At 44.0% G+C, this 26,875-nt stretch overlaps 2 protein-coding genes across 2 annotated transcripts; one reads left to right on the top strand and one right to left on the bottom strand.

Moving 5' to 3' along the window:
• Positions 1 to 1,833: 1,833 nt before the first annotated feature.
• Positions 1,834 to 11,428, bottom strand: FAM114A2 (family with sequence similarity 114 member A2). Its single transcript, XM_084295228.1, has 15 exons — positions 11,351 to 11,428; positions 10,768 to 10,910; positions 10,450 to 10,655; positions 10,136 to 10,232; positions 9,566 to 9,661; positions 9,174 to 9,286; positions 8,105 to 8,239; positions 7,786 to 7,944; positions 7,061 to 7,184; positions 5,960 to 6,039; positions 5,165 to 5,293; positions 4,813 to 4,952; positions 4,005 to 4,077; positions 3,389 to 3,442; positions 1,834 to 2,662 (listed from the first exon to the last, which is right to left on the bottom strand). The coding sequence occupies exons 3-15, from the start codon at positions 10,651 to 10,653 to the stop codon at positions 2,561 to 2,563; spliced, it is 1,506 nt and encodes a 501-aa protein (XP_084151354.1). The 5' UTR covers positions 10,654 to 10,655; positions 10,768 to 10,910; positions 11,351 to 11,428; the 3' UTR covers positions 1,834 to 2,560.
• A 17-nt stretch (positions 11,429 to 11,445) lies between these two features.
• MFAP3 (microfibril associated protein 3) lies at positions 11,446 to 21,095 on the top strand. Its single transcript, XM_084295229.1, has 3 exons — positions 11,446 to 11,521; positions 15,234 to 15,695; positions 17,091 to 21,095. Exons 2-3 carry the CDS (start codon positions 15,416 to 15,418, stop codon positions 17,834 to 17,836), a joined length of 1,026 nt encoding a protein of 341 aa, XP_084151355.1. The 5' UTR covers positions 11,446 to 11,521; positions 15,234 to 15,415; the 3' UTR covers positions 17,837 to 21,095.
• The last annotated feature ends 5,780 nt before the right edge of the window (positions 21,096 to 26,875 follow it).

Genomic DNA, 26,875 nt, shown 5'->3' with positions numbered 1-26,875 from the left:
TTATTCGTGCTGCAGGTGACCTGGGATAGCTGTCCCCTTGCTCACAGCCACCAGCACTCCTGGCAGCGTAGCTCTTGCTTCTTCCACAGGAGCAGGACAACTGCTCATCATGCCTGTGTCAGAGGTTTTGCTGCTGCTGAACGTGTGTGTTTTCCTAATGAAAAAAATGAGTCCTGGGGAAGCTGGCTGGGCAAGGGCTGGGAGCACATCCCTCAGCCCACCGGGAGGACCGAGCCTTTTTCATGTTTTAAAGCTTTCCATGGCAGCTGCCAGGAAGCAGCTTTTACAGCTGCAAGTAACGGGCTCTCTCTCCTAAGGAAAGAAAATAATTGTGGCTTTTTTCTCCTCCCAGTCACTGCCAGCATCTTAGCTAACTCTTATCTATTCTCAGCCACCTCTCACCTCCCCAAACACAACCAGAAGTGCTCAAATTACTGCCAGCTCTCATTAGGTTCATGAGCAAGGCGAGGCCAAGCAATAAGACCTCCAGACAGTTGGATGCTGAGTTCTGATGAATCCTTTGGGTAGGAAGATTTCAACAACTGTATGACTGTTCTCGCTGGCAGGCTACTGCAGTCTCTGCACTGGCACCCAAGCGAAGCCAGTTCACGCTTCGTTATTGGCTGCTATAACAAAATCCAGGTGAGCATATGACTGAAAGAGTTACCATCTGCATTAAAAAAAAAAAATCAGCTCCTTTCCTTTAATTATTAAACTACTCTACACTTAAGCACTGCAGGTCAACTTGGGTTGACAATTTATCTGGGGAAAAAAAAAGCAGCTGCTGCTTCAGAAAACCCTGTTATCATTATTCTTTCTCTTCTGACATTTCTGTAAAATGTGGCTTTGTGGCAGGAGCCAAGCTGAGATTTTGCACTGATGCAGGAATTCAGAGCTCAGCTGTGGGAGCTCTCACTCCCCAGCCAGGGTTTAGAACTCTTTTCTATGAAAGGTAACCCTGCCATGAGAGAGACCCCAGTTGTCTCTGCCCCACAGCAGCACCACGCCCTGCCTCAGAAACTGGTCAGGGGTGTGAAGAAAGCACACACAGTTCTTTCCTCCTGCTTGGTTCGTGCCCCACACTACCTTGATAGCTCTTATCTGAAACAGTTGTCAAAACAAATCTTTTTTAAATGTTATCAGTGTAAAGAAAAAGTATATAGTTTATTTAGTGAGATTTTTTCCCACTCCTTTCAAGTCCAGTTTTCTTTAAAAATTAAAATAAATACTTTACATTTAGAGACCTTATCAGTCTAACAAGGACTAAGGCAAGGGTTTTTCCATATATGTATAAAATTGGAGAAGCATTAGCCAAAAAGTGTTCTAATATTAAGGACATTTCTACTGCACAACAGAGCAGAGGAATGCTAAGCCTTCAGTACTGCAGAAATTTGCAAGACCCACTAAAACCAACACTCAGTCACCTCTGGTTTGCTGTTCTGGACTTAAGCTGCATTTAATCTGTGTTTCTGCTCTTGTGATTCCATCAGAGGCTGCTCCCTCAGAATGGTAAAGCTCAAAAGATAGGAATTGTAAAAAGGAACAGAATAGGAAACTTTCACAGCACACAAAAAAAAGATAGATTATGTGAAGCAGCTTCTGAGACAAATTAGGACTCCTGCTAACAGAACCAAATTGCTTCTTCTCCCCCTGCTTTCATATATCTTCAAAAAAGAATTACATTATAGTGTTTTTGCAAAGAAATGGAAAAGAGTGGTATCTGAATCTGAACAGTCTGTGGCTGACATGTCAAATTGCATTAAAAAAGAAAAAAAAAAGAGAGAATCCTCCCACTCCATTCTTGCATTGGATTGCCCAAAGAAGAATCAATCCTTTTTAGCCAGTTCTCATTTATTGCTATAAAGCAAAGTACCCACATTTCTTAGGGCCAGATCAGCATTTTTCCAGCTCATGCTGAAGCAAGCATTCTGCAAGAGGATGAGTAACAGCACCCTAGTGAGAGTCCCAGTCCCACATCCCTGAGTCATTAGCAGACACCTTTAGGAAGCTGGGGCTTCTCTTCAGCAACAACAGCTCCACAAGGCATCCTCTCCATTCTATTCTTTCCAGCCTGGAAATTGCAAGGGTGATAATCATAAACATTAGCCTTTTCTTGCATCTCCAATCCAAAGTTCACTTCAACGCAGAGCTTTCAGGAGCCTAATTATGTCTGACTTAAAAATCACACCATGACTTTAGCTAACTCTTTAACTAGCCAGCTGCTGCTCTTTTCTCCAGCATTGTCTCCACAGTCCAGAGAGCTTCTCCAAAGAGCTTGTTAACACATACAGCACAGGGATTTCAGTGAAAAGATACAGTCTATGAAAACAGGGAAGCAGTCTGCATTGTAAAGTCTGTCACGTTGTCCACCAGCCTGGACTATGCTAATCACATTTCTCAACGAGCTCTAAGAGCTGTCATTGCCAGACTGCACTTAATCACTGTTCTTGCAGTAGCAGTGATCAGTTAATCTTTTTCCCTTTAATATCAGCCATTACATCATTCTCCAGCATGGAAAATATGAAGTGGGAAGGTCGAAAGTTCTTAATTAGAAGGATTTTTATTGCTGTGATAATTCCGTTCTAGCCTCAACAAGAGAGATCTGCAGTACAGGCAGCAAGAGCTGGAAGGCATCTTGGATATATGAAGCACTGTTTGAAGCCTATGAAAATAATTTTAAAAAGAAAAAAAAAATGCATGAATAATTATACTACCAGTCAGTTTTACGAACCATAAATTCATTTCAAACAGCATTGATTAACATACGTACACGTAAGAAACAGAAACCTATTGCTTGTTGGGTCTTTAAGGCTTCATTCCAGAAATCAATTCAGTATTACTTTTGAGGGGCTTTATGCTACTCAGCAAAAAAGCACCTGCCTTAAAAGCTGCCATACAAGATCAGGTGCAATCCAAATGTAGGATACTACTTTGTATAATAGATGAGAAGCATTTATTTCAAAGCAAAGTAAACGTTATGGTGTGTTCTTCCTTCCTGCCACAGCAACAGAAACACCCGTTTCCTGCCACACCTCAGGAGTTTACAAGCACTGAGAACCAACTGAACAGCCGGGAAGTGCTGGGACTCTCGCACGCTAATTTATGAGCTTGTCTGAGGTTTGACTTCAGGCATTTAAATTCCCACTAAAATGCTAGAAATCAGACTGATGAACATCTAGTATGTGTCTTCTGACCCAACATAACTGTCAGCTGAGACCATATAAGGCTCACTGTTCACTAACATTCATGTCTTCTGAAGATCTATGGGCATTTATTAACATTTCTAAGTTATTAGAGAGGTAAAACGAATCTTAGACCATGGGCTAGAGAACTTTGCACGCTAATTTTCCAAGTATTAGCTTAAAGTTTTAACTTTAACATAACTGACCTCCAAAAACACTCCAGTGATCAAGGGATTAAGCACATCTGCTTTCTCTTTGACCTGCAGAGATCAGACATACATTATCCTGATTGAAAATTTGATCACATTTCTTCAAGCAAGATAAAGCCAAACCCTCAGTAAGGTTAAAAACACTGCTGCTCCCTTGGAAGCCAAGTCCCAAGCTGCAGAGGAACTGCTCGGCAGTGTGCAGATAACAACAAATTAACCCACATAGGCACAATGCAAGACCTACATGAAGACACACATTGTATCTCCATATGAACTGTGGACTGATGGAAGATTTAGAGATAAAGACATTATCTTCAGTAACACCTGAGTCTTTTGTAGCATCTACAAACTTATTTTCTTCTGTCTCTTTAGTACTGTCAGAACCAACCCCCATCATCGTTCCGTGCCAGGCTGAATGCCTCAGGAAGCATTCAAAAGCTCAGATTATGTTCAGCTGCCACAGACTGGAAAACACGGGTCCAAGAGATCAGTTCACAGGGCAAAAAACTGCATGCATAAATGAGCAAGCACAAGAAGCACTTTCTGGCTAAGATCCCAAGGCTGCAATCAACTAATCACATCTCATCCCAAAGAACTATGATGCAAGACTTACCCCTGCAACTGTTAAGCATGTAGTGAACTCTTTAGAGAAAGTTGACAGTTCTTTACACAGCACAATCGTCAGTCTGTGCAAGAAAAGTGGAAAAGCTATGTAGTAAATACAATCTATGAAGAATAACTTTCTTTTAGCATTCCTGTAATACACAAATACCTTGTTTCCATGTATATAAAGCTAATTTAAATCAAAATTGATATACAGCATCTAAACAGTTCATGAAGATCCAGAAGTTCTATGAAAAAAACTGAGGAATGGAAAGGTGAAAATAGGCAATTAAAGCTGAAAATCTGAATCCACAGTCAGAAGATTGACCCTGCCATTCAGAAAGGAACTGTACTAACTAGCTTTATCACAGACAAATAACATTTTCTGAATTAGAAAGTATTGCATATTTCATATACTTGCCAAGTACATTCTGATAAAATGAAAAAGCCCTTCCTGTTACGCATTACTGGTATTACTAGTATACTAAATGACCAGCAAAGAGGTAATCAAAAATCATTTTTATATAACTGTTTCGTCATATTTTAAATGGGTATTTACTAACTCGCACAAGCTTGGAGCAAATATTCTTCTTGGCTATATAAGTTTTCAAGTAGGGTTTCTTCTTTCTTGTCAAGAAATGTCTTTGAACTAGATAAAGCCAGCTGAATTATGCTGGGAGATAGCCACCTGTAACAACAGTGATCACCTATGAAGAATTCAAGAGCCCCACATCCCTCGGAATTGCAAAGAAGCATCAGACAGTTTAATCGGTAAGCAAGTTATTGCATGCCACATGCTTACAAAGATATGAACTTACTGTGAAAGCGACTTGGCTCTGTCTGTGGCAGTCACCTCTTCTTTCTGACCATGAAGGAACAAAGCTGCAGTTTTGTGAAACATTTCAATGGAGTACGCTGTCAGTTCTGCCAGGCTTCTAATGGCAAATGCATGGATATCCTGCAAGAGTTAAAAAGATCCCCAATACCATACAAAAAGTAGCAGCTTTTATTATTTAGAATGTTGTGTGGTTTACTTGTTATATCTGCCCTTTTGGACCCCAGAATTTGCACAGAAATAGAAACCCGTAAGTTCCAGTCATCACAACTGTAACTTGACAGCCAGATAAACGCTCTGTGGTCAGATATTGTCTTCCTCCATTGCTCAGTTACCTCTACTGATTTTGTAGCATCATGGTCACCATCTCCAGCTTCTACTTCTTGGTTGTCTTCACTCTCTTTTTCTTCTTTTGGAAGACTACTGTTGAATTGCGCTATCCATTCATGAGCAGATGTCCTCACCTGTATGAAGATGAGCCATAGTTATTTATGGAGCAGAATGAATCCCCCCTTCCCCACAACAAAACACAGAGTGCTGGATCTCTAGGGGAAGCAAACAGCTACATGAAGAGAGTAAGGACAAATTATCCTAGTGCCTCCAGGACCTGTAGAGAGTTGGCTGCACTCACCTAGTTGAAGGCAGTCATTTCTCTACACCAGGGCCATGACTAACAGTTCTAAAAACATGTCTGCAGAATGCTGCTGCCACTTGGTGGATCTGAAGGGTAGTGAAAGGAAAGAAAGGAAGGATTCTTCCTCATACCAGCTTCTGAACATGGTAAAAACAGTTGCTTTGTACCAAGAGGAAGGCTGCAATTCATGACTGTAGGTTGATTTCACTGTGTTGGCTGATGGCTTACTGCTCAGTTATCTTTGCCACCAGATATTACTGACCAGTGACAGGGCAAAGACACACTGGTGCCTACTGCTTCAGAGCCAGAGGCATTGCAGAGCATGGTTTTGCTTCATAAAGTCAAAGGTAAAGGTCTATTTCTTTCACTACCAGTGTCAAAGGATCTAAAACACTGCTTGTATTCATGTCTTTCATATTTCCATCAGCAAAGCAGGATGGAGAAGCAGTTCCTGAAAGAAGTCTCTCCAGCTTTTAGAGAATGGGAAATAACTCACCGTGATCAGTTTGTCCGGCTTTGTGGAGATATGCAATTCTGAAAACAGCTCTGTTACTTCCTTTGTGAACTCCTCATCTCCTAAAGAAAAGGCTAATGAATCCCCAGAAAGGACAGGTACAGTGGAAAAAGCAGGACTTCAATGCACAGTTAGTTCTGCACAAGTCCATCAACTGTTTCCTATATTTCTCCTTGAATCATTGATTCAGGAAAGGACGCATCACATCTGGTCTTTTTAATACAAGTTAAGTTCTGAAAAAGCAGAGCCACTACTGCCAAAAGATTACCTTTTGCCTTCTCAATCCTGGTTCTTTAGCTAAGGTAACTGTATTTATTTTTATTTATTTATTTTTACAGGCAAACAGTCTACAATCCATCAAATAAACACAGCATTTTACAATGCACTAACTTGTGCGTCACCTTGGAGAGTATGAAATATTGCTTAAAGCCCACGGTTCCCCTATTATACATGGCAGGGCAGATGTTAACAGTGGGAGGGATGCTGTGAGATCCATCATGGAAATATAAAAAATGCATTAAATGTTAAATGCTAGCAAGCACAGGTGTAGGCCCTCCCTGATGAGCCATCAAAGTAAAAGCAATGCAAGACATTTACATTTAAATCTGTGTAATCCTCAAGAATCAGATGGCTCCTCTGTATGGAGACACCTCTAAGTCTTCTGGTCTTTGCTGCTAATTCTCATTTAAAAAAAATAAAAATAAAAAAATCTCTCCCACAGGTTAGACAACTCTATTCAAAGTCCTTCCCTTATGAACAGGGAAACCCAGCATCTCTTTGCATTTGCATCTTGGCTCAAGGTCAGTTGTAGGAAATGCCCAGGAACCAAGCAGATCTAATCCTGCTCTGGCAAGAAATCAAACAGTTTCTGCAACAGAATTAATGCATAGAAGCTTTCCAAAGATGAAGAGCATTGCTACCTGTCATGCTCCTGGCCACAGGCAGTTTTAGGATTAAGCATCCAGCTAAAGAATAACTTAACTGTGGCATCATGCCCAATGCTAGTGCTCTCAGGACTGGCTGGTTCTGCTCTGAGAATTTCATTTAAAACCAGCTTCTCCTCCCAGAACCCAAGGCTCTTACCCTTCTTTTCTTCCTCTTCTTCTTCAAAGAATTCAGCTAAAGAAAACGCTTCTTTGAGTTGCTCCATTTCCTCCTTTAGCGTGTCCAACTCTTCGCCAGAGAGGGCACTTAGAACCAATTTCACCTAATTAGGGGCAGCACAGCCAAAGAGAGAATCATAAGTCCAGCAAAGAAAAGAAACAGGGTGGAAGATACAGCACTCATTTACATTGTGTGTAAAATTATTACAGAGCAATATTAGGAAAATACCAGGGAAAAGACCTATTCTGCAAAGACCTGTTAGGTACCAATGGATTCTTACGGAGTTATTCAAATAATTTCCTTTATAAAAAACTGAATGACTTCTGAAATACGTTGACCCACCCCCCTCCCTGCTCCAAGACAGAAGACGATCTCAGTTTTGCCTGCAGTACTCTCTTCCAGACCACAGAGCAAACAAGCTGATGTGAGGAAAGAGTAACTTGTGATAAGCTGTTGAAGAAATACAGGAAGTGAGGCTAGTTAGGTAAAGAGGATCATTCTAGGAGCTGAGGGTAGGACAAGATGCTCCCAAAGTACACACTAGATCATAATGCAGGGGTCAAAGTGACATTGTGCAATTAATCATTTTGTAGCAAGTTTCAAGTTCTGACTACTGGATTTTGCATGTGTGTACAGACATTTCCGATCTTTTTTCTCACCCAGCTGAACTCAAAAATAGAAGGAAAATTGCTCAAGGCCATTACCTTTGATTCACTCTCTCTGGAAAGCATCTCTAAGGCCTCCAGATGCGAAAGACCCTGAAACTCGTCAAACAGTAATCCATAATGGGCTTTCTTCTCCGTAGCCATGGTAACCTCAGTAGCTGTCTGCTGCTCTTCTTTCTCCTTTGCCTCTCGTAAGACCTGAAAAAGAAAAGCAAAGAACTCAGATCAACACCAGAACATACGGAATAGGGGAAGAGAAGGCTTATGGGTTTAACAGTAAGAAATATCTGCTTAATGACAGGACCACAACAGAAGGAAGAACAAGAATCAACAAGGAGTTGATATGAAACAGCCATACCTGAGACAACGTAGAGTTTCTATTCATTAGGCCCTTTGTCTTTTTGAATCCAGGGTCTCCCTCAGCTATCACATCCATTGTCTTTTTCCCGATGAATTCCAAGGCATCTAGACCTCCACTAATCACGCTTTTCCCCTAGGAAGCAGATTTGGATATAGTCAGTGCATAAGAGTCACAGAAGACTGAATAGGCTTATACTGGGGGCTTTATACAGGCTGTGTTATGCTAGGCACTCACATACAAGCCAAACTGGTCCTTATCACTCTAGAATTCAAAACTAATCACCAAAATCACAGCAGAAAGGCATGGAAAGAGCCACAATACACTATCATCCAACAGTTTAATATAGCACTCAGACAGCTGCAGCAATCTGATGGGAAACATTTTTATTTTGTGAAGGAGCTGGTTCTCAGCACATTTAAGTATTTAGTTTCTAATTGCTCCAATCAGAAAACACTAGACCTGTGGGCTGTGTTGGTTGCTAAATTCTTGTTCAAGCCCTAAAAGCAGAAGCAAGCTTTCCATCTGCAGCTCTTTCAGATTCATGGGCAAATTGACAAGACAGCAGATCACAAAAGCACAGTTTCTAAGGGTAATGGGTTCTTTGAAGTGTATTTCTCATGGTCACAGGAGCAAGCTGATTTCCAAGCAATTGAGGCCAGTTTCACAGACGTTTTTGAACACGAGAATGGATTTCATCTCTAGACAGTTCTGTGAAAATCAGTGAAAGTATTCCAGAAATTAGTCTGACCTTCCATTTGGCCACATACTCTAAAGGAAGAGAGCATGGTAGCAGAGTGTAGAGGTGACATGCATGGCAATGCACACACCACACAGTCCAATGTTGGGCATCTCTGTTATGCATCAGCATTTTATATAAAACTAACAAAATCCAAGACAACTGACACATCAAGTGCCAGTTAGAAGCATGGCATGAGATAAAGACTGTCTGAAGGCTGAGATAGTCTCTCACCATTTATGCCACAAAAGCCAAAATTAAAAGTTTCCCGATAAGATAGTTCAGACAATGCTCTCAAGCACATTTTTTCTGCCTTCCCAACTCACTCACTGTGCTTTGGACAGCAGTAGAGATGGTTGATAAAACACCAAGAGCTCCAGCAATAGGAAAGGAACTGCCATCAGCAACCTCATCTGCACTGTTATCATCAGAATTCTCACCTCCTGCAATAGAAGGCAGAAAATTAACTTCCTCACTCTCCCAAAAAGATCCTGTCACCTGCTGAGTGAAGAAAATTAACAAATATGAAGTGTCAGTCAGGATCAGGCCTAGAATTGCTATTATTCTCCCGCCTACTTTTCAGAGCAGTAAGCAATAACCTGTTATTTTAGCACTTAGTTATCTATATCAATATGAGAGATGCAGAGTAATGTTATGATATTTTGGGGCTGATTATATTATAAGATATGTTTCAGTGTTATTCTTATGCAATAAAAACTGACCTCTTGTAGCATCTCTGGTCTCCGAAGAAATTTCACTAGGACTGGGGATCCCAAGGGTTGTTTCTGCTTTTTCTATGACATTTGAAATACCTTGACCTAGAGAAGACAGCAGTGTTACTTTAACCATGAGATAAGTTTTATTCCTCAGTAGAGCAGAAACAGGATCAGGGTTGCATATTGTTTCTCTACTGTTCTGGCTTCCTCCTGTTCAGGACAGTTTAACCTGTGCTGACACCTACTACTCTCCATCTTGCTTGCCTGCCAGTTTAATGAACTCAGGTTTCATCTCAGGTTAGCAAAAATTTCATCTCAATTGGCAAAGCTTTAAAACATCAACTGAAAATTATACAAAGGCCTCAAAAACTTGGAAGTAGTTTTGTTTGTGCACATCTCTTTAATGTTATTGTACCTTTTGGTACAGGTTTTCCCTTTACTTGTACAGTTCTCTTGACATTTTCCAATACTTGCTTCTATAACAGAAACCCCATTCTCTAGAAACAAGCCCAAAAGCACTAGCTTGTAACATGACATATGGTTACAACATCTATCAAATACCAGAAAGAGACTTACCGACAGTAGCTACTGTGGCAGATGCAGTTGACAGAAGAGATTTCCCCCAGCTTCCCCAGTACCCCCATCCTGTCTGAGCTGCAGGAGAATCCGAGACCTTTAATGAAGAAAAGCAGAAGACAGTGATGCAGATATGATGGTGTCAAGAAGAACACAATCAGCCTGTGATGTGTAACTTTTGTGACACTTTTTCTTTTCAAATAAACAGCGATGTCAATTTTTAGAAAAGGAACGAGGCTTACAGTCAGAATTCTTCTGAGCATAAAGGCGTGAAACACAAAGTCATGTCATTCAGACCTAGCACAGAAACATACCTTGGGGGTGTCAGCAGTGGACTTTTCTGTGGCAGCAGACTGACTTGGGGGTTTGGGTTCAGGTCTTTTCCGAGTCATAGGCACAGGCTCTTGCTCTTTTTCTTTGCTGCTCTCAACATGGCCACGTTCTTCTGGCTTTTGTTCATTTTCATCTTCATAAGAAGTTTCCTCTTCCAGATTTTCACCGTTGTCTTTTTCAGACATGACTGTGACAATGACAGAAAGCACAGCAGATAAAACAATCGCTCCCATGTACACGTTGACATTAGCTTTAAATAATTAAACACGATTCGGATCCCTTCTTGTTGCCACACATACCTGCATTAACAAATTATGTTTTTAAGCGAGCCTGCACACCGCCTTACATCTGGCCGCACGAAACGTCACACCTGGAAGTTTAAAGTCCCACGGGAACACGTGGCTTTACCTCACCACCAGACGAAAGAGACAGGCTGATAACTCTGAAAAACAAACGGGGAGGGACGAAAGGTCCTCAGATGATTAAATCCATGACCTGCTTCACCAAAAGGGGAGGGTGGGGGGGAACCAAATCGTGTGGGGCTGCTCTGGAGGGTGCTGGACCCCAAAGGGGAGAGCAGTGACAGTGGGCGGGGGGCAGGCTGAGGAGCGTTTGGTTCGGTATTTCGGGTTGAGGTTCTGCGAGGGGTTTGAGGCACCCAGGCCACGCGAGGACCCCGGGAGGCGCCCCAGGAGCCTGAGGAGCCCCAGCACCCCCAGCACCCCCCCGACCCCACTCCCAGGGCCCTTCCAGAGCCGTGCAGGAGGCCGGTCCCAAGCTGCCGGCCTCCCAACGTCCCCCCGTGCTCCCACCCAACAGCCGAGGCCGCTCAGAGCACCCCGGGGCTCCCTAAAACCCCCGATCCCCCCCCAAAACCCTCACCGCGGGGCCGGGCGGACCGCACCATCGAGACGCGGCGCAGAGCGGCCCCGGCCGCCTCAACCCGGAAGCGGAGCGGGGCCCGGAAGAGCGATCGGGGGGGGGGAAAGGCGGCCGGGTGGCGGCGGCGGGGCCGGAGGTGTCAGGGTCGGTGTGAGGCTGCCGGTACCGGAGGTACGCGGGGATGGGGATGGAACCGGGGCCCCCCGAGCTCCTCACAGCGCCTGTGGGAGCCGGGCGGCTGCTCGGTGGTTTATTAGGGGGTGTGTGTGGGGGGGGGTAACAGGGGGGTTATTCGGGCGTGACGTCACGCCCGGTGACGTCAGGGCCTGGTGACGTCACGCTCCTAAGGCTATCGGGCTGCCCCACGGCCCGGTTCTGTCCCAGCGCCTGGGGCCGGGGCCGCTCGGTTGTCCTGTCCCCGCGGTGGGAATTGAGCGGGTTTTAGTATTTTTTTTTAACGATTTTTATCCAATTTTTAGGATTTTTTATCAAATTTTAGCGGTTTTTAGTACTTAGAGGAGTGAGGGTTGTTGCTGCCTGCAGCGCGACCTCCCCACAGTGCGAGCCCTGGGCCTTCCTGGGCCCTTTCCCCCAGGCTCACACCTCCCGCTGTTTTTGGGGCTGGTTTGGGGTTTTGCAGCTCTTTGGGCTGGTTTGGGGGTTTTTGGTTTTTTACCAGAGCCGCTGCAGGCCGAGGGCGAGCTCTCCCTGCAGGCTTGCCCATGCTGGCAGCAGTGTCTGTGGCTCTCCCCAGCATCACACCCGTATTGCCCCAACATCTCCCAAACTCACGTTTTGGGGTTATTGACCACGCTATGAGTCCTGACCATAAAGCCAAAGAACCTCTCGGGCCCCAGTTTTGCAGCGCTTTATAAAACTGAGCAGTTTTAAGAGTTCTCAGTACTCCCGCTGACCTCGGTGGGACCAGTTAGGGTGCTCTGCATTAAACACACACATTTTTTCAGGCAAAGAGCCAACAATGACTCAAGTAAGAACACACACCGTGGGTTTTCATCCTTTTGCTGCGATGTGTTGTTACAGCTCGGTTTCCTAAAGGTTAAATGCATTGAGCTCAACCTGGGGTCTGGCTGTAAGCTCGCCAGGTTCTGTTCTGCACATTTCGTCTTGCTTGGCTCCAGTACCTTCCTGAAGAACTGTACGGTTGGCACCGCTCGCGCTTTATCCTTTCTGGATCCTTTATCAGCTCCAGCAGCTGTTTTGCATAAGTGTGGTGGTCGAAGAACACGGCTTTTGCAAATCATTGTTCCCAGCAGTAAGACATTGTTGTCTGCTTAACAGGAATGGCTTTTCCAAAAGCGGAACGTGACAAACAATTTATAGCAAATCAGACCTTTTTTAAGAGTTGAACAGTAAAATTCAGTGGCCCTTCACCAATGTTTTATGCATTATGTAAGCTCAGCAGAGCTATACCAGAGAGCATATGCAATTACTGAAGATAATTATCTTATTCTTATGAGGAAAAATGTTGTTCAGTATTTCTTGTGTTAAATAATTGAGGTTTCTAATGCTGTTTTAGAAGGAAAGTCACAGACCCTTGGAAATCTAGTAATTTAAATTTAATAATTTAAAGTGATGAAAATGACACAGGCAAAGTTGAGGAGGTGCTGGAATTATCTTCTAATAAATCTGAAGCATTATTAGTTGGGAGATTATTGTTTTGGAAGGTTGGAAGTTGTTCCATGTGTTCGATTCAGTAACAAAGACCAGGGTTTGTCTTCACTTCAGAGCTGTGATCAGTTGGAACGGCATCGAATCTTGTGAAGTCAGCTCAGGTGTCAGCGGTCCGTGGCGCTCCAAGTCCTCGCCATACAGTAAAGAAATCTGCATGAGGTTACCCAAATGAGCAAGTCTGTTGTCAGCAGCCTTTGGCAGCAGAAATCATTTCCCCAAAGTGTCACTGGAGGAAAGGTCGAAAACAGGAACGAAAGAAGCTGTGGTAGTTTTTTTTGCTTGGTTATTTTGTTTTGTTTTTTTTTTTGTTTTTTTACTGTTGAGTGTGGAAAAGTAGCTTCATCAGCACAGAGGTGTAGCTGCGCTCTCTGTGCTCATCCCATTTTAAATGAACAGGCAAGAGGCATGATGGAAAATAGTCAGGCCAAAAACAAAAGAAAAGATTTCTGTTTACAGAGAAACAAGCAGAGTGCAGGTTTTCCAGTTTCCCTTGCAGGCTTCGGTGGGTGAGTTGGTTAGTCAAGCTTGAAGGAGAGCTGGACACAGCTGTCTTCTTGCCTTCTTTGTTAAGCAGATTTTGGCAACAGCTGCAACAGGAGTGGGTCAGGTACACATTTCTCATCAGATGTCAAATCCAGAGTCTTGGTTGACCTTCGACAATTTATCTTGAACTGAAAAAACTCCTGATCTGGGCAGTGTGTTAGCAGCGAATGTTCCCATTCCTGAATACGCTTAATTAGTCTCTACTGGACAGACAGTTAGTACAAATCAGCTGTACTTATTTATAGTAAATTATTCTTTCATAAGCGATACAAATTCTCTCTGCTTTAGGCAGTGTTAGCCAGCGATTCTGGAAGGACACAGGGAGTGTCTGCGTTATTTATTAAGAAAATGTATTCCTTTGTATTGTGGTATTTATGAAATTCAACTCTATTAGCATTTGGTATTGGTTGAAGAAAATTATGGTACCTCTGAAGTCACCCAGACAGTGAGGTGAAGTCAGATATTGTTTAAGATAGCATTTAACTTGTGGCTTCTATATTTTGTTAATGTTTTTTTTAGAGCTCTGGAGCAGTTTAGATAGAATCATAATTTCAGGAAATGCACATTGGATTAGAAACTTTCTTGAATCAGGCTTCCAGGAAAATTCATAACAGATTTTCTCTTAACAGCATCATCTCATTTTGTTGCAAGTTGATTTTATTCTGGCTTTTAAAAAAGAAAAATCTTTGTATGCAAAGAGCCTCAATTTAAAGTCTGTATCCCAACGTCTTCAAATATCTTGTGCACATGTAAATTTGAAGTGTGAAGTCTGTCCCTAGACAAAACATTTTTTCAAGCTGCTTTGAGACACGGGACACAATTTGGTGTAGTGGAGATAATAAGCAAGATACGACAGCTGAGATGTAGCAGCACAAAACAGAAGATTTTCTATAGCAGTTTGCTGTAAAACAGCAACAACAACAAGAAAAAAGAAAGCAGAAGCAAGGGAGTTTGCAAAAAAAAAGAAAAAAAAAAAAGGAAGTATGTTTAGACAATCCTGTCCTGGTATTCAGAAAGGGACTTCCTCTCTTTGTAGATGACTGCCAAGAGAATTTTCTCAATGCAAGAACCGATAAGCATATTAAATAGTATTTAGACATTTAACACCAACTGTGCCTTAAAATCAAGTAAGTAGATGTATAAATGCTAAAAATCAGATGCGTGAGTGCTTTATTTCTAGATGCTAAATGGAAAACCAGTGTTTAAAACCAGGGCTTAAAAGGACTTTGATGTCAGTGTGGAAGGAGGCAGACATTATATCCTCTTTCTTGCTTTTCTGTATCTATTAAGAAAGCCCTTTATTTCCCATTAACAAATGCAGAATCCACTTTCTGACCCTAAAGATAGTTGTGCATTTTGAGTAGTCAGTACAAATTGTTCTTTTTTAAAACCTTCTTTCTCTTAATGATTATTGTTCCTGAGATTATTTATTTGGATGGGAAGATGAACATCTAGAGGACCGAAGGTTGTGTTAATGCCTTCTTACCCTCGTTTCATTACTGTGGTCTGAGCAAAGCTGTGATTTGGAACCTCTTGGCTGGCAGTTTATATTATGCTAATCGAAATATGTTTACTGGAAACGAAATTTAAATACGCTGTAAACTTGCTATCATTAATAAACTTAATACTTTTTTTTTTTTTTTTTCAGTTGGATTTCCAGTTTCCTCTCCTAATATTGATGGTCTTGAACGTGCATTTGGATCCAACACATTTTCTATCACCAAACAAATCAAGAGCCTCCTCTCCTATCTCAGAGCAGTACAGACAGTTTAATATCTTATGACCTCACTTCTCCAAATTAAATGAAAAAAGATTTTTCTCTAGCTTTCCATGAAGCTCAGCTGCTGCCTGTTAATTTTGACTGTGAGTGTTGATCTTTCGATTGGATTTACACTGGAAAATGTAGCTTCTAATGGAACATCTGCCTTTGGGTCTTTCAATACATCGCTTCATCCAGTGCCTCAAGCTTTACTAAGTTCCCCAGCACACCATGATATCATAGCCAAAGAGGGGACCAGTATTTTAATTGAATGTAAACTGAACATCAGCCAATATGAATATATCCTTTGGTATAACTCCAGAGGACACCTGCTTGAACAGAAAGATGAAGGTGAGCTTTTCTGCTATTTTATGACCTTGGGCGTTCTGCTTTTATATGGTACATGAAAACATCTGAGATTTTATTGTTGTTTTGTTTTCCTATCCTCCCATTTTTACAGTTTGGAAATAGGGGGAGAACAAGCCCCCAGAATTGTTCTTTGTCCTTTTGCATGTGGTGGAGCAGGAATTATACCTGGGTTCGTGTGTCCTAGCCCATCCATCCTGCAGTGGTGCCCTACAGAATTGTTTTGTTCACGAGACATCACAGTATGCAGTGCAAAAGAACTGTCTGCATCCTACCAGATACTAACTGATCTTTTTATTTATTATTGCTCTGGTTTATACTTTATCTTCCCAAATGCATGAATTAAACACGCTTCTCCACAGTTGTGACCTTTTATGAGCTGGCAAACAGTGCTTTAGTTTTGTTAGAGGATTTTATAAAGCATGGGATAACTTACTGCATTTATTTTCTGGTTTATGCACCACTGAGACTGCGGAAACCAACAAGGTTTGTAATGGCCAAGGATGAAATACATGATATTTAACCCCTTCATACAGAGGAAGAATGTACTTTTGTAGCCGTGGCTTTTATAGTTCTGTCCCTCTTGTTTTTCATTTAGAAAAAGATGTCTTTTAGAGATCCATGTGTTGTCCTCTATTAGTATTAATGAAGGTCATCGAGCTAATTGATAGGATCTTCTCAGAGGCCGTCTTACTGCTTTAAGTATTCAGTAACCTCTGTGCAGTTAGAATGCCATCTGGAAATTAGTTCAAAGTAGACTAATTAGAAAAATGAGTTATGAAAACAGTTTTTCTTCCAGGTTATAAACCCGTAGGAAATACTGTATAAAGCTAGCCTCTTTTATTGATTTCTTTTTACATGAGTTTTGTATATCAGCACTGCGTGCTCAGCAGAAAGCTGCGTCTCAAGAAAATCTTGTGTTCTTTTGCCAGCTGAGCCATTTACAGATTCTGATCTTTTTCCTGGGTCACTTGACTTTTGACCGAGAATATACAGAAAATTAGACTTTATAGCAGACAATCTTTCAACACACTGCATTTCAGTGGGTGACAAGTTCAGCTTAAGAATTAGATTCCCCATCAGAAAGAACTAGAAATGCAAAAGCGCTCAAGAAAGTGTAGATGAGAGAAAACAGAAGAACCAGAGTAGTGAGTGCACAGAATAATTTACCATCAAGCAGTAGGATTGGTACCTGAGTTAGGGCCTTCTCTGTCACAAGCATGAAAAGGAAATTTCCATTCTTGGTGTAATTTGTGTAGTGCTAGAAATGGACTGCTTGCTTCAAAGCCCTGTCTCCTGTTTATGGAGCAAGTAGCATGTGTCTAGCTTGCCTAATTATTTTAGTTTCATTAGCTCAGCTTGTTTCTTTTGAATCTCCAGGTGGACGGTGGAAGATTGCTGATAATTCCCTTAACATCACAAAGGTCAGCTTTGCTGACCGGGGGCGATACACGTGTGCGGCTGTTAATCGTAACGAGACCTCGTACTACACAGTCACCCTGAGAGTTATCTTCACCTCGGGAGACATGAGTATCTACTACATGATTGTGTGCCTCGTTGCCTTTGCTATCACCCTCATTTTAAACATAACCCGTCTGTGCATGATGAGCAGCCACCTCCGCAAAACGGAGAAGGCCATTAATGAGTTCTTCAGGACGGAAGGGGCTGAGAAGCTTCAGAAGGCTTTCGAGATAGCCAAGCGTATCCCTATCATTACATCTGCCAAAACGCTGGAGTTGGCCAAAGTCACTCAGTTTAAGACCATGGAGTTTGCTCGGTACATCGAAGAGCTTGCCAGGAGCATTCCCCTTCCACCACTGATCCTTAACTGCAGGGCGTTCATGGAAGAGATCTTTGAGGCTGTGCGAGTTGATGACCCTGATGAAGTGGGCGAGGAGGAAAAGCAAACCCAAGCGTGTGGTACCCAAGCTGCAATATACCCCATCAACCCAGAGATCAAGCGCAGCGATTCGCCAGCTGGGGATTCAGATGATGGATCCATGAATGAGCAAGGTCAAGAGATAGCCGTTCAGGTGTCCATCCACCCCCAGTCAGAAGTGCAGAGCATCGACACAGTTTCTCATGACAGCTGCCAATTTGCTCCTTCTGAGGAAGGCACCTGCTGAGAGCAGTGACACACTCGTGAAAGAAGCGTGTGTGACTCTAGGACACTGTGAGAAAGGGATCTGCAAACAAGCTGCCTCATCCCATGTGCACCAGAGTTATTTTTTTCCAAATTGCAAGGTGCCAGAACTACTACTGAAATCTGTATTTTCCATCAGTGTTCCTCTGTATTCATCTAACAGTTTCAAGTCTGTTAGAGAAGGCCATTTGAAATACCTGTGGCTTTTATTTTTGAAGCAAGCTTACTAAACTTAAAATATTTACAAGACAGGAATTCTTTGTCCTTGTCTCCTTGGTAGTTTCTGACACTTCTGATCTGTATTAGAAGTGGTCAGGCTGAGCAAAACAACTTGCAATAAGATCATCTCCTTTGTGAACTCTTAATTTCCTTCACAAAGTGAAACCAGAATCCCTTTTAGCCAATTTTACTGTCCTGATGAGTTGTGTGCTCTTCTTGAATTGCCTTTTGGTGCGTGTAGCCCATCAGAACCACGGTGAGCTTGAACAAATCTGTTTTGTGTAGTGTGCTTCTATGTTGCTATCACAACGTACTGTACTTAGAAAAAGAATGGCACCAGGATCGGCTGGTGCATGAAACGCATTGGTGTAGTTTCAGAGCAGCTTAGAGAACAACCAGGGGATCTCAGTTTTCCATGCATCTGCAGAAAACTTGTGTGTACTCCAGTGTGTGGAAGAGAGTTGTTACAAAGCTTGTCACTTAACCTTGGTGCTGACTGCCAAAGCGCCTTACCCTGGTTCTGTCTCGCAGAGCAGTAAGCAGTACTGCTGGCACCGGCTGTCTGCTGCCTCTGCTGATTCACTATAGAAAATCCAAAGTTTTGCATTGCATTTGACATTGTTGTGAGAAAGGAATGACAGTAATCATCTAGTGACATAACTTAAACATGAATTTGTCTACAGATCGGGTATCTCAGGCAGTTCTTTCTGAGCAGCATTATAATAAAAGAGGGGAAAAGCAATGACACTCACTTTGCTTTGGCTCGTACTTTCAGAAAGCAGCAGAAGAGAGAGGGCTCAGCAGAGGGGCTGGCTGAGCTGCTTGCCCAGCGTTGCTTACAGGACCGGAGTAACTTTGTAGCGTGCCCTCTCCTGTCTGTTGAAGGAGTGGCAGAAGGGTGAGGTGCAAGTGCTCACATCCCTGCCTACACAGCACAGACATACTGCACCGAGGATCTCCTGCACGGCTTCCTCAGCAGTAGAGACCCAGCCTTGTGGAAGTTGTGTGCAGACACGAATCAAGTTTCTCCTTTCACTCGTTGGTGCTGATTTTTTTCTCCTTAGCATTTATAAGTTGTATCACTTAAATAGCATTTTATATCCTGTTGAGATTTAGTAGATGTAAGGCTTGCAAGCACTCCATAAATTAATTTCGTACAACTACTGGAACCATATTGCCATATAATTTTAACAACTTGGCAACAGGAGCACCATTTAATTTCCCACAACTCTTTTTTCTTTTCCTTATTATTACAGAAATGTCAGTTGAACGAGTGATTCTGGAAGGCTGTTCAGGATTCTTAACAGGAATTGACACTACATGACTAGAGATGGAAAACAAACAGGCACAGTGGTAATAACAGGATGGGGCCTCCTGTTGTAATGCATCCTCATAAAAAAGGATCTAAACAGATTATATTTATCATATCATATCAGAGGATGGGAAACTGACGCATCTATTACTATTTTAAAATACCTCCCGGGGAAAGTTCTGCAGCCAGCCACCGGTAAATGCAGCCTAGTTGGCTTTGGTGTTTTGGGTAAGAGCTGTGTTTTTCAGGGAGAATTAAAATTGCTAGCCCTGGTTATTGCAGTGCTCTGACCAACCTGGTGCCATTTCCAAGTCTGTAGCAAACATTATCTGCTTCAGGGGAATAAAGCCTGCTGTAGACACTTACGACAGACACTGCCCTCAGCAGTAACTTCTTAGCTTCCATAGCTTGATGGCACTTTATGTCCAGGTGAGAAGTTTGTGTAGTTTTGTGTGACCTGTCTGGTTTCTTCAAAAGTTTTTGGTGATCAGTGTTAAAAGATACTCTTGTGGATAAAGGCGTAGTTCTCATAGAAGCCCTGCTGAGGTGCTGCTGGCTTCATTCCTGTACTACAGCCAGCTCTGCAGGTTTATTGCACGTGCATGAGTGTAGATTCGGGGGTTTGCACCATTTTTGGATGTCCTATTTGAAAGAGATGGTGGCCACAAGAGAGGAAAACCTGTTTTAATCTCCTTTGTGCCACATGCCTTTGGGATTGTATCCACACCTGCCTTTTTTTCCCTGAAACAGCTCTCCTTGCTTCTGTGAAGCTGTTGCATTACACATGGCAGTAGCATCTTTGACATTTTCCCGCATACTATATATGCAATGTAGAGGTGCAGCTACAAAATCGAAGCTCCAGTTAATTGCTTCCTAAGAAGCAGTTATGCAATTGTGATTGACAGATGTCTTATCAGACGTGGCAGCTTACAGGCAGCAGAATGACACTAGAGGTGTGTCAGATGGGTGTCAGGAGAGCAGTTTCTAGATTAATTCAATCTGTTCTTTGATTTTTATACTTTATTTACATAGCCCCGAGTTCTTACTAAGCACAGATACTCATTGTCTTCTTGTGTCCTTGTTTCTGCTGGAGAGGAAGGAATGATCTTGCATACAGGTCCTCAGAAATGCAGTTGCCATGTCAATTGCCGGAATGGTAAAACTAAGAATTGCCCTAAATTATTATGATATTTTGTAATTGATTTCATTCCTGGGAATGAGGCTGTTTTGCAAGAATTTCAGTAAATCAGTGATACTTATTAAATGTAGGAACTGATTCTACTCCCACCGAACTCAATTAGAGCAGATTGGAAGCTCTGGTGTATTTTACAACCAATATCGCAGGATCTTTATGCATCTGAAAGTGAGGACGGTGGTGCTGTTATACAGTAAATGTGATTTTCAGAGAATGAAACCCGACAGTGATTTCCACACAACTTGTGAACTATTCTTGTTATGTTAACTAGATGTGTGCACTTAAATTTGGTTGATGTGACTAATTGAAAATTAACATTGAAAGATTCCATAAACATCAGTGTTTCTCTCTAACCTTTTCTAGCACAAGGAGATTCTGCAGTGGTTTCCTTGGTCTAAACTAAATCCTTTGACAATCGCAAGGCTATTTTCTCTCTTCTTTGTAACTTCTTTTTATTTTAAATAACGTAAAATCTACTTGTTACCCAAGAGTACCTAAAAATAACTTTGTAGTGGTTATTTGTATTACATGGATTGTAATGTAACTGTTTAATGTAACCACATAGGATTTCATACTTTCATAAAATGAATTGGTAGATTTGCAAAATAAATTAAAAACAAAAACCTTGTTTTGTTAGGGTTTTATTTATTTATTTATTTTAATCAGTAAGGGGTGGTGAGCAACAGTCTGTCTGAGGTTAAATAGCAGCTGTGTTCAGCTCTGCAGAATGCTGTTAGCAACCCTGATAAAGGATGCCAGGACATTCAGCCATCTGACAGACAGTTCTTGCTATGATGTCTTTGGGTTTGATGTGTTCTCTGTCTCAAAGTCCCCAGCAGCATCCATAAAAATTGCTGCCAGCTGCAAAAACAAGTAGTTGCAGACCTGAAATAGTCTTGGTAAGGCCCATGCTTTCTCAGTTTCACTTTTGCAAGGTAAGAAGTTAATTGTGGAGTGCAGGAGCCCTCAGCCACAAACCTTTATTTTCTGTTCTTATGTTTTTACGTGGTTGTACAAGTCTGTAGTATAATCACCTCTTTTTCCACATCATTTTGGTGACCAGGCTTCACCTCATTCCAGTGGCCAGAATTGAGTTCCTGATTGCTTTGCAATCAACTCAAAGCATTAACTCTGCCCAGGGATATCCCAGGGCCGTCAGGGAGGAGCTGACCTATCACCACTGATTGCCCCAGGAAGCCTGATTTCCCCTCTTGAGTGCCTGATGCTGCACAGCAATGAACATCTGTATGGGCTTCTCCTACAGCTGTGCATGCCAGCCTGGAGCACAGAAAAAAAATACCCCTAATAAAGTTTATACTGTAATTTCCCCCTCCCTGCCCAATCCCGGCATCATGAGAAACCCTCTGTAGTATAGTCAGTGGGGTTGTTTGAGCAAATGAGAACTGACTTTGCCCACGCTGTTTTTAAAGAATAGTCTCTGGTTGCCAGTCTCTGCACGAGAAAGAGAGTAGAATTAAAGCTGAATCTTGGGGATTTTCCTATGAGAATCAGTTGCTTAAAGGAAGAATTATTGGACCCACGCTCCTCAGGCTGAGTCAGTGTTCAGTCAGCATCTGCTTTCTATCCCTACATTGTGAGATAAGCATCAGTGATAAAGGGTCCTTTCCTTAAAATCCTGTAACCAGACTCCTCATGATCCTAACCACAGTGAAAAAGTTCATCTACATGAGCTTAAAGCACTTTTCCATTGGGATAACAACAGATAATTGAAAAGGGAGTTGGGCTAAGGGCAATTGTGCTTTAATTTTTGGTTTGTTCCTTAAAAATGATAATCTTATGTTGCAGCACTCTTGTCTTGCGAGTGCAGTCTCCTGCAGGAGACGTGCTTTGGAGAGGCCACCATATCATTCAACTCAGGCAAGTTACAGCTTTATTGACTTCTGTTCAGCCAGGTCATTTCACACCAGCTGGGTATCTCTTTTGTTCATTTTTTTAATTATACAGCAGCTCGTTCAGATGTCTTCAAATACTGCCAGCTTTTTTTGCATGTGGAAGGGAAAATTACACTATCGCTCCCAAAAAAAGAAAACAAAAATATATATATATATTTTTAGACATTCAAATGTAATTAAAAAACCTGAAAAGCCAGAAAGTGGAGCTTTCTCACTGGTAGGACAGTGCCTGGTCACGCCTGGCTGCCAATGATCATAATAATATCAAGCAATTAGGCCTTTCATTTTCATTAAGCTAATTAATTGTTTGCACAGCGCCCTGAATATGGAATCATTTTCCTTTGGAAGGAATAAAAAGGATTAGAATGGCTGCATCCCAAGATGCTCGGAACGTACTTTATTTATTTTATAGGAGAAAAATTCTCTCGTGCCCCCAGCACAAGCCGTGTACTCGAGTGTTAATGCCCGCGCCGGGACGTTTACATCAGCGGAGATGCACACAGATTATACATATGTCCATCCATCTGCCTCCACGCTCCATATGCTACCCGGGGCTCCTGCTGCATGTCAATGAGCCCGCAATGGAGCCGGCGCTGCGTGCGTGCTGCCAGCTTTGGATGTCAGGAGCTGGGCAAGATGCGCACGTCCCCTTGGAAGTCGCCGTCCGTGTGTGCCCCAGGCAGTGCCGTGTGCTGGGACAGCACTCGCAGGGTACTGCAGGGTGCGCACGGACTGCAGGCTGCCTCGAGAGGGTTTGTGCTCCAAACAAAGTGACTCAAATGAAAGCCAGGCTAGGGTTTCGTGACGAAGGGTACCCAGTGGATGCAACGTGCAGAGGTTATTGCTCGCTCTCTGATTTGTTATGTTTGGCCTCTCTGTTCGGTGCCTCTTTGTGCTGCCGCGTTATTAAATATATATTTCATATTAAATTGTTTCAAGTGTGACACAAGCTTGCAGGAAGCCGTTTCGGTGGAGAGCGAGGGGACATACCCAGCCTAAAGATTAGAGGAGAGGCTCCCACCACAAACTTCAAGTAAATCAGTTGGAGACAGCTGGCTGGAGGTGCCTTTTTAGTCTGCTCCAAGGCCTGCTATGGGCCATCTGCAAGAGGGAGAGTGAAAATCGTGTCCCATGCTACCTCCTCTGAAGAGCAGGGCACTGAGAAGAGCCCTGGGCTGGAAGGCAGCGAGGCCGCCAGGACGCGCTCGCAGCCACTGGCAGATGCCTTGGAAAGAGCCAGGGGCAGAGATGCCTCATCTCCCAGGCAATCTGTTCCCTCGCTAAACTATCCTGACTGCTGGAAAGATTTCCCTAACATCTGCCCCCAAGCAGCTCTAAATCCATCACTCATCTCATCCTGTCCACGCCTGCCGCTGCTACATCCCCAGCACCTCGCGCTGCCCGGACCTGGCTTCGTCTGGGCTTGGAAAGCAACCCCTACAAAGGATGGGACTGTGTCCTGCCATCATTTCAGGAGCTTGTCAGCATTTCATTTACTTTCTCTTATATTTTGTCCACAGTATGTATTTTGAGTTTTTTTGCCTGGTCGATGGGAAAATCGCAGATTTTCTTTTTTTTTCCTCTGTGAGTTTTTCCCAAGCTTAGCTCTCCTAAGTAATGAGTAGTGAGGAAGACAATGGACCAGAACAGACATGAAGGAGTTTGGACAACTGCCCTAAATTAGAGGATGGGTTTGCTTTGGAAATCCTCTACGCATCACACTCTGTTATAGAGAGTCGGTTTCAGCAGCAAATCTCTTCCAACAGGGTGTCACTTCGCTTCCGTACATTCCTTGAAATGCTTTATTAATTTGATGACCTTGTGGGCTCTGAGAAAAAGCCATTTATCAGTGTTTTGAGGAAAGAGAGCTCCTCTGGGCTAAAGGGACTGTTTTGTTGCTCAGATTTATTGGTTGGCTGACTTAATTCACCATTCAAACACGATGATTTTTTAGCTGCTGGGCAGCGGCCCTTTCAATGTTGAAACTAATTAACTCCTCGAGCTCTTCTTGGTGCGGCTGTTTTCTTACCGCTTTTTAATCCAGGGAAATAAAGCAAACACAATCCCTGAAACACAAACACGGGTTGCATGGCTACGGTATCAGCGCCGGCACAGAGCCCCACGGAGCGACGCTGTGTTACAGCGAGGCCGAGGCTGGTGGCTGGCCCTGCTGTCGCTGTGACAGTGCTCAGCGGAAAGATGAGAAAGGAGACAATGTCTGAGGATAGAAAAGGAGGGTTGCTAGAGCTGTAATGAGGCAAGAGCTTGGAGAAGAGCAAGGGAAGGCTGCCCTTTGTTCTCTGATTTACAGGTAGGGAGCCACAGACAGCAGAGGTCCGAGCTGTGGCTTGCAGGCAGGTCCAAATCAATGGCAATGCATTTGGGGGGGGTCCTTGCACCTCCATCCCCTTCCTTCATCCCTGATGATGCTTTTGTAACCTGCACCTTCGAGCAAACAGACCACTTCATAGCTCCAATGGGTCATGAGGACCGCAGTCCTGCTCTGCCAGAGCCCTTTCGAAGCCTTGTGTGGCTGGAGAAGGAAGGGAAAGGGGCTTGCTGCTGGCTGGGACACATCTGGCTGCAGGATGCTGAGCTGTTCATCGCTGTCAGCCAGTTGTGCTCACCAAATATTTTCTAGGAGAAGTTGATAATCCCAGCCATATTTCATGGTGGTGAATAAAGAAGGCGTAATAGGCCTCGGAGCTCAATGCAGATAAATTCAGTGTCACTGCAATCCGCACAGGGTTTTGTGAAGCCCCGCTGCCCTGCTCCCTGCTCCGAGTCCGCAGGTACGAAGGGAATATAAATCACGGCTGCTAACCCAACCCGGGGAATCCCTCGCTGACTGCAGCGAGCTCCCCATCTGTCTTCGTCCCTGACAGTTTGATTACCTTTATCATCATCTTTAAACGGGGAGCTGCAAATACCATTAGTGGCCATAAAGCACGGCAGTTCCTCCCAACGGGCTCCCAGCAGGGTCCTCGCTGCCTCTCCCCAGGGACTCGGGGCTGGGAGCCCCAGCCCTGGCTCTCGACACGCCTCCATTCGGTTACCTTCCTCCTGCATTTCATTTTAGGTGCCTGCAGGATTTCCAGCTTTCTTTTTCAAGGTCTTTCTTGTTCCTGGAGCACAGGGGTGTAGAGGAGCATCCCTGGGCATGCAGTCAAGGAGATCCCACACCACTGGACCTGCTGGGAACAAAAAGGAAGGTGCGGGGTCTGGCTGTGCTTGGAGGGGAGAGCTCTGCTCTCTGCGGTGCTGGGGGAGCTCACCTGGCCTTGGCTAACCAGGGGGGAGCTCCAACGGGATGCTGAGGTTTTCTGTCCACTAGTTGCCTAGGAGAACTCATCGTTCTAGGAGAATTAGGGTGAAGGTTTGTCACGGAGGGGGGTTAAATAAGAGAAAACTAAATTTGGGTGTCAGGAAAGTCCAAAATAGCACCGTGGGATACGTTGTACCCATCTGCTGCCCCATCTCCCAGCGCAGCCACAGCCTGCTCCAGCATCTCCTGGCCTCAGACGTGACCTTAAGGACGGGACAGGACACAGGCAGGGCATGAAGGGGACTGCACAGTGCTTGGGGGGGGGATGCTGGTGCTGGACAGGCCGAGATGCCCTGGGGACCTGCTCTGTGCATCCCCCAGGTTGCTGGGGGTCAGGAGCATGTCCCCACGATCCCAGCACAGGGCGGGGAAGGAGCTGCCTCTGCTGGAGCTGGCACAGGCCCCAAGGCCGTCTCCGTTGCCGCTAGAGGCAGCTCTTGTTTTGAGCATGGAGAAAGCAGCCCGCAGGCACCGAGCGGCTGCCCAGGCACTGTCCTGCAGGGCTCCCTGCCTGCCCGAGCCCAACACCACCCCCCAACAAGGACCTGCAGCCCCCCAGCCCACCGGGGGTCCACCCAGCAGCGACTTTCCCCATGGGGGCACATACGGCACATCAGAGCCTGGGGGAGGGCAAGGAGACCCCCAGCACATCGAGGGAGCCTGGCAGCAGGAGGGCAGGAGATAAAAGCCAGCAAAGAAGGATTTGTCCTTCTTTCCTCGTAGATTAACAGATCCGGCTTTGACGGGAGGATTTAGTGATTACAGTGACTTAATTGCATGGGGGAACCTTTCCCAGCAATTCCTTGTCTGCCCAGCTTGGCATTTCGAACAGCGGGGTCAGTGGGGCTGGCACGGGGACGGGCAGGCACAGCCCGGGTGGCACACGGGGCTGTCCCCATGCCCTGGCCAGGACTTCAGAACAAGCCTGGATGGATGAACACTGCCCGTGGTTGTGCTCCCACCTGCTGCCTGCCTTGGGGAGGCCTGGGGAGGCCATATCCTTTTGCCCACCCTTTCTTGGCCCTGCAGCACAAGCAGGGTGGGCAGCATGGGCAGCC

The sequence above is a fragment of the Netta rufina genome (genome assembly GCF_964035555.1).
Source record: "Netta rufina genome assembly, chromosome: 14".
NCBI classification, from domain to species: domain Eukaryota; kingdom Metazoa; phylum Chordata; class Aves; order Anseriformes; family Anatidae; genus Netta; species Netta rufina.
This window is presented reverse-complemented; position numbering and strand designations above follow the sequence as displayed.

Bases quoted from the DNA above. Each gene is read 5' to 3' on its own strand.
- MFAP3 (XM_084295229.1), top strand. From the start codon at position 15,416: ATGAAGCTCAGCTGCTGCCTGTTAATTTTGACTGTGAGTGTTGATCTT. The intron at 15,696-17,090 runs GTGAGCTTTTCT...TTGAATCTCCAG, and splicing joins GCTTGAACAGAAAGATGAAG to GTGGACGGTGGAAGATTGCT.
- FAM114A2 (XM_084295228.1), bottom strand. From the start codon at position 10,653: ATGTCTGAAAAAGACAACGGTGAAAATCTGGAAGAGGAAACTTCTTAT. The intron at 10,233-10,449 runs GTATGTTTCTGT...TCTTCATTAAAG, and splicing joins CCACTGCTGACACCCCCAAG to GTCTCGGATTCTCCTGCAGC. The intron at 6,040-7,060 runs GTAAGAGCCTTG...CCTTTTCTTTAG, and splicing joins AGAAGAGGAAGAAAAGAAGG to GAGATGAGGAGTTCACAAAG.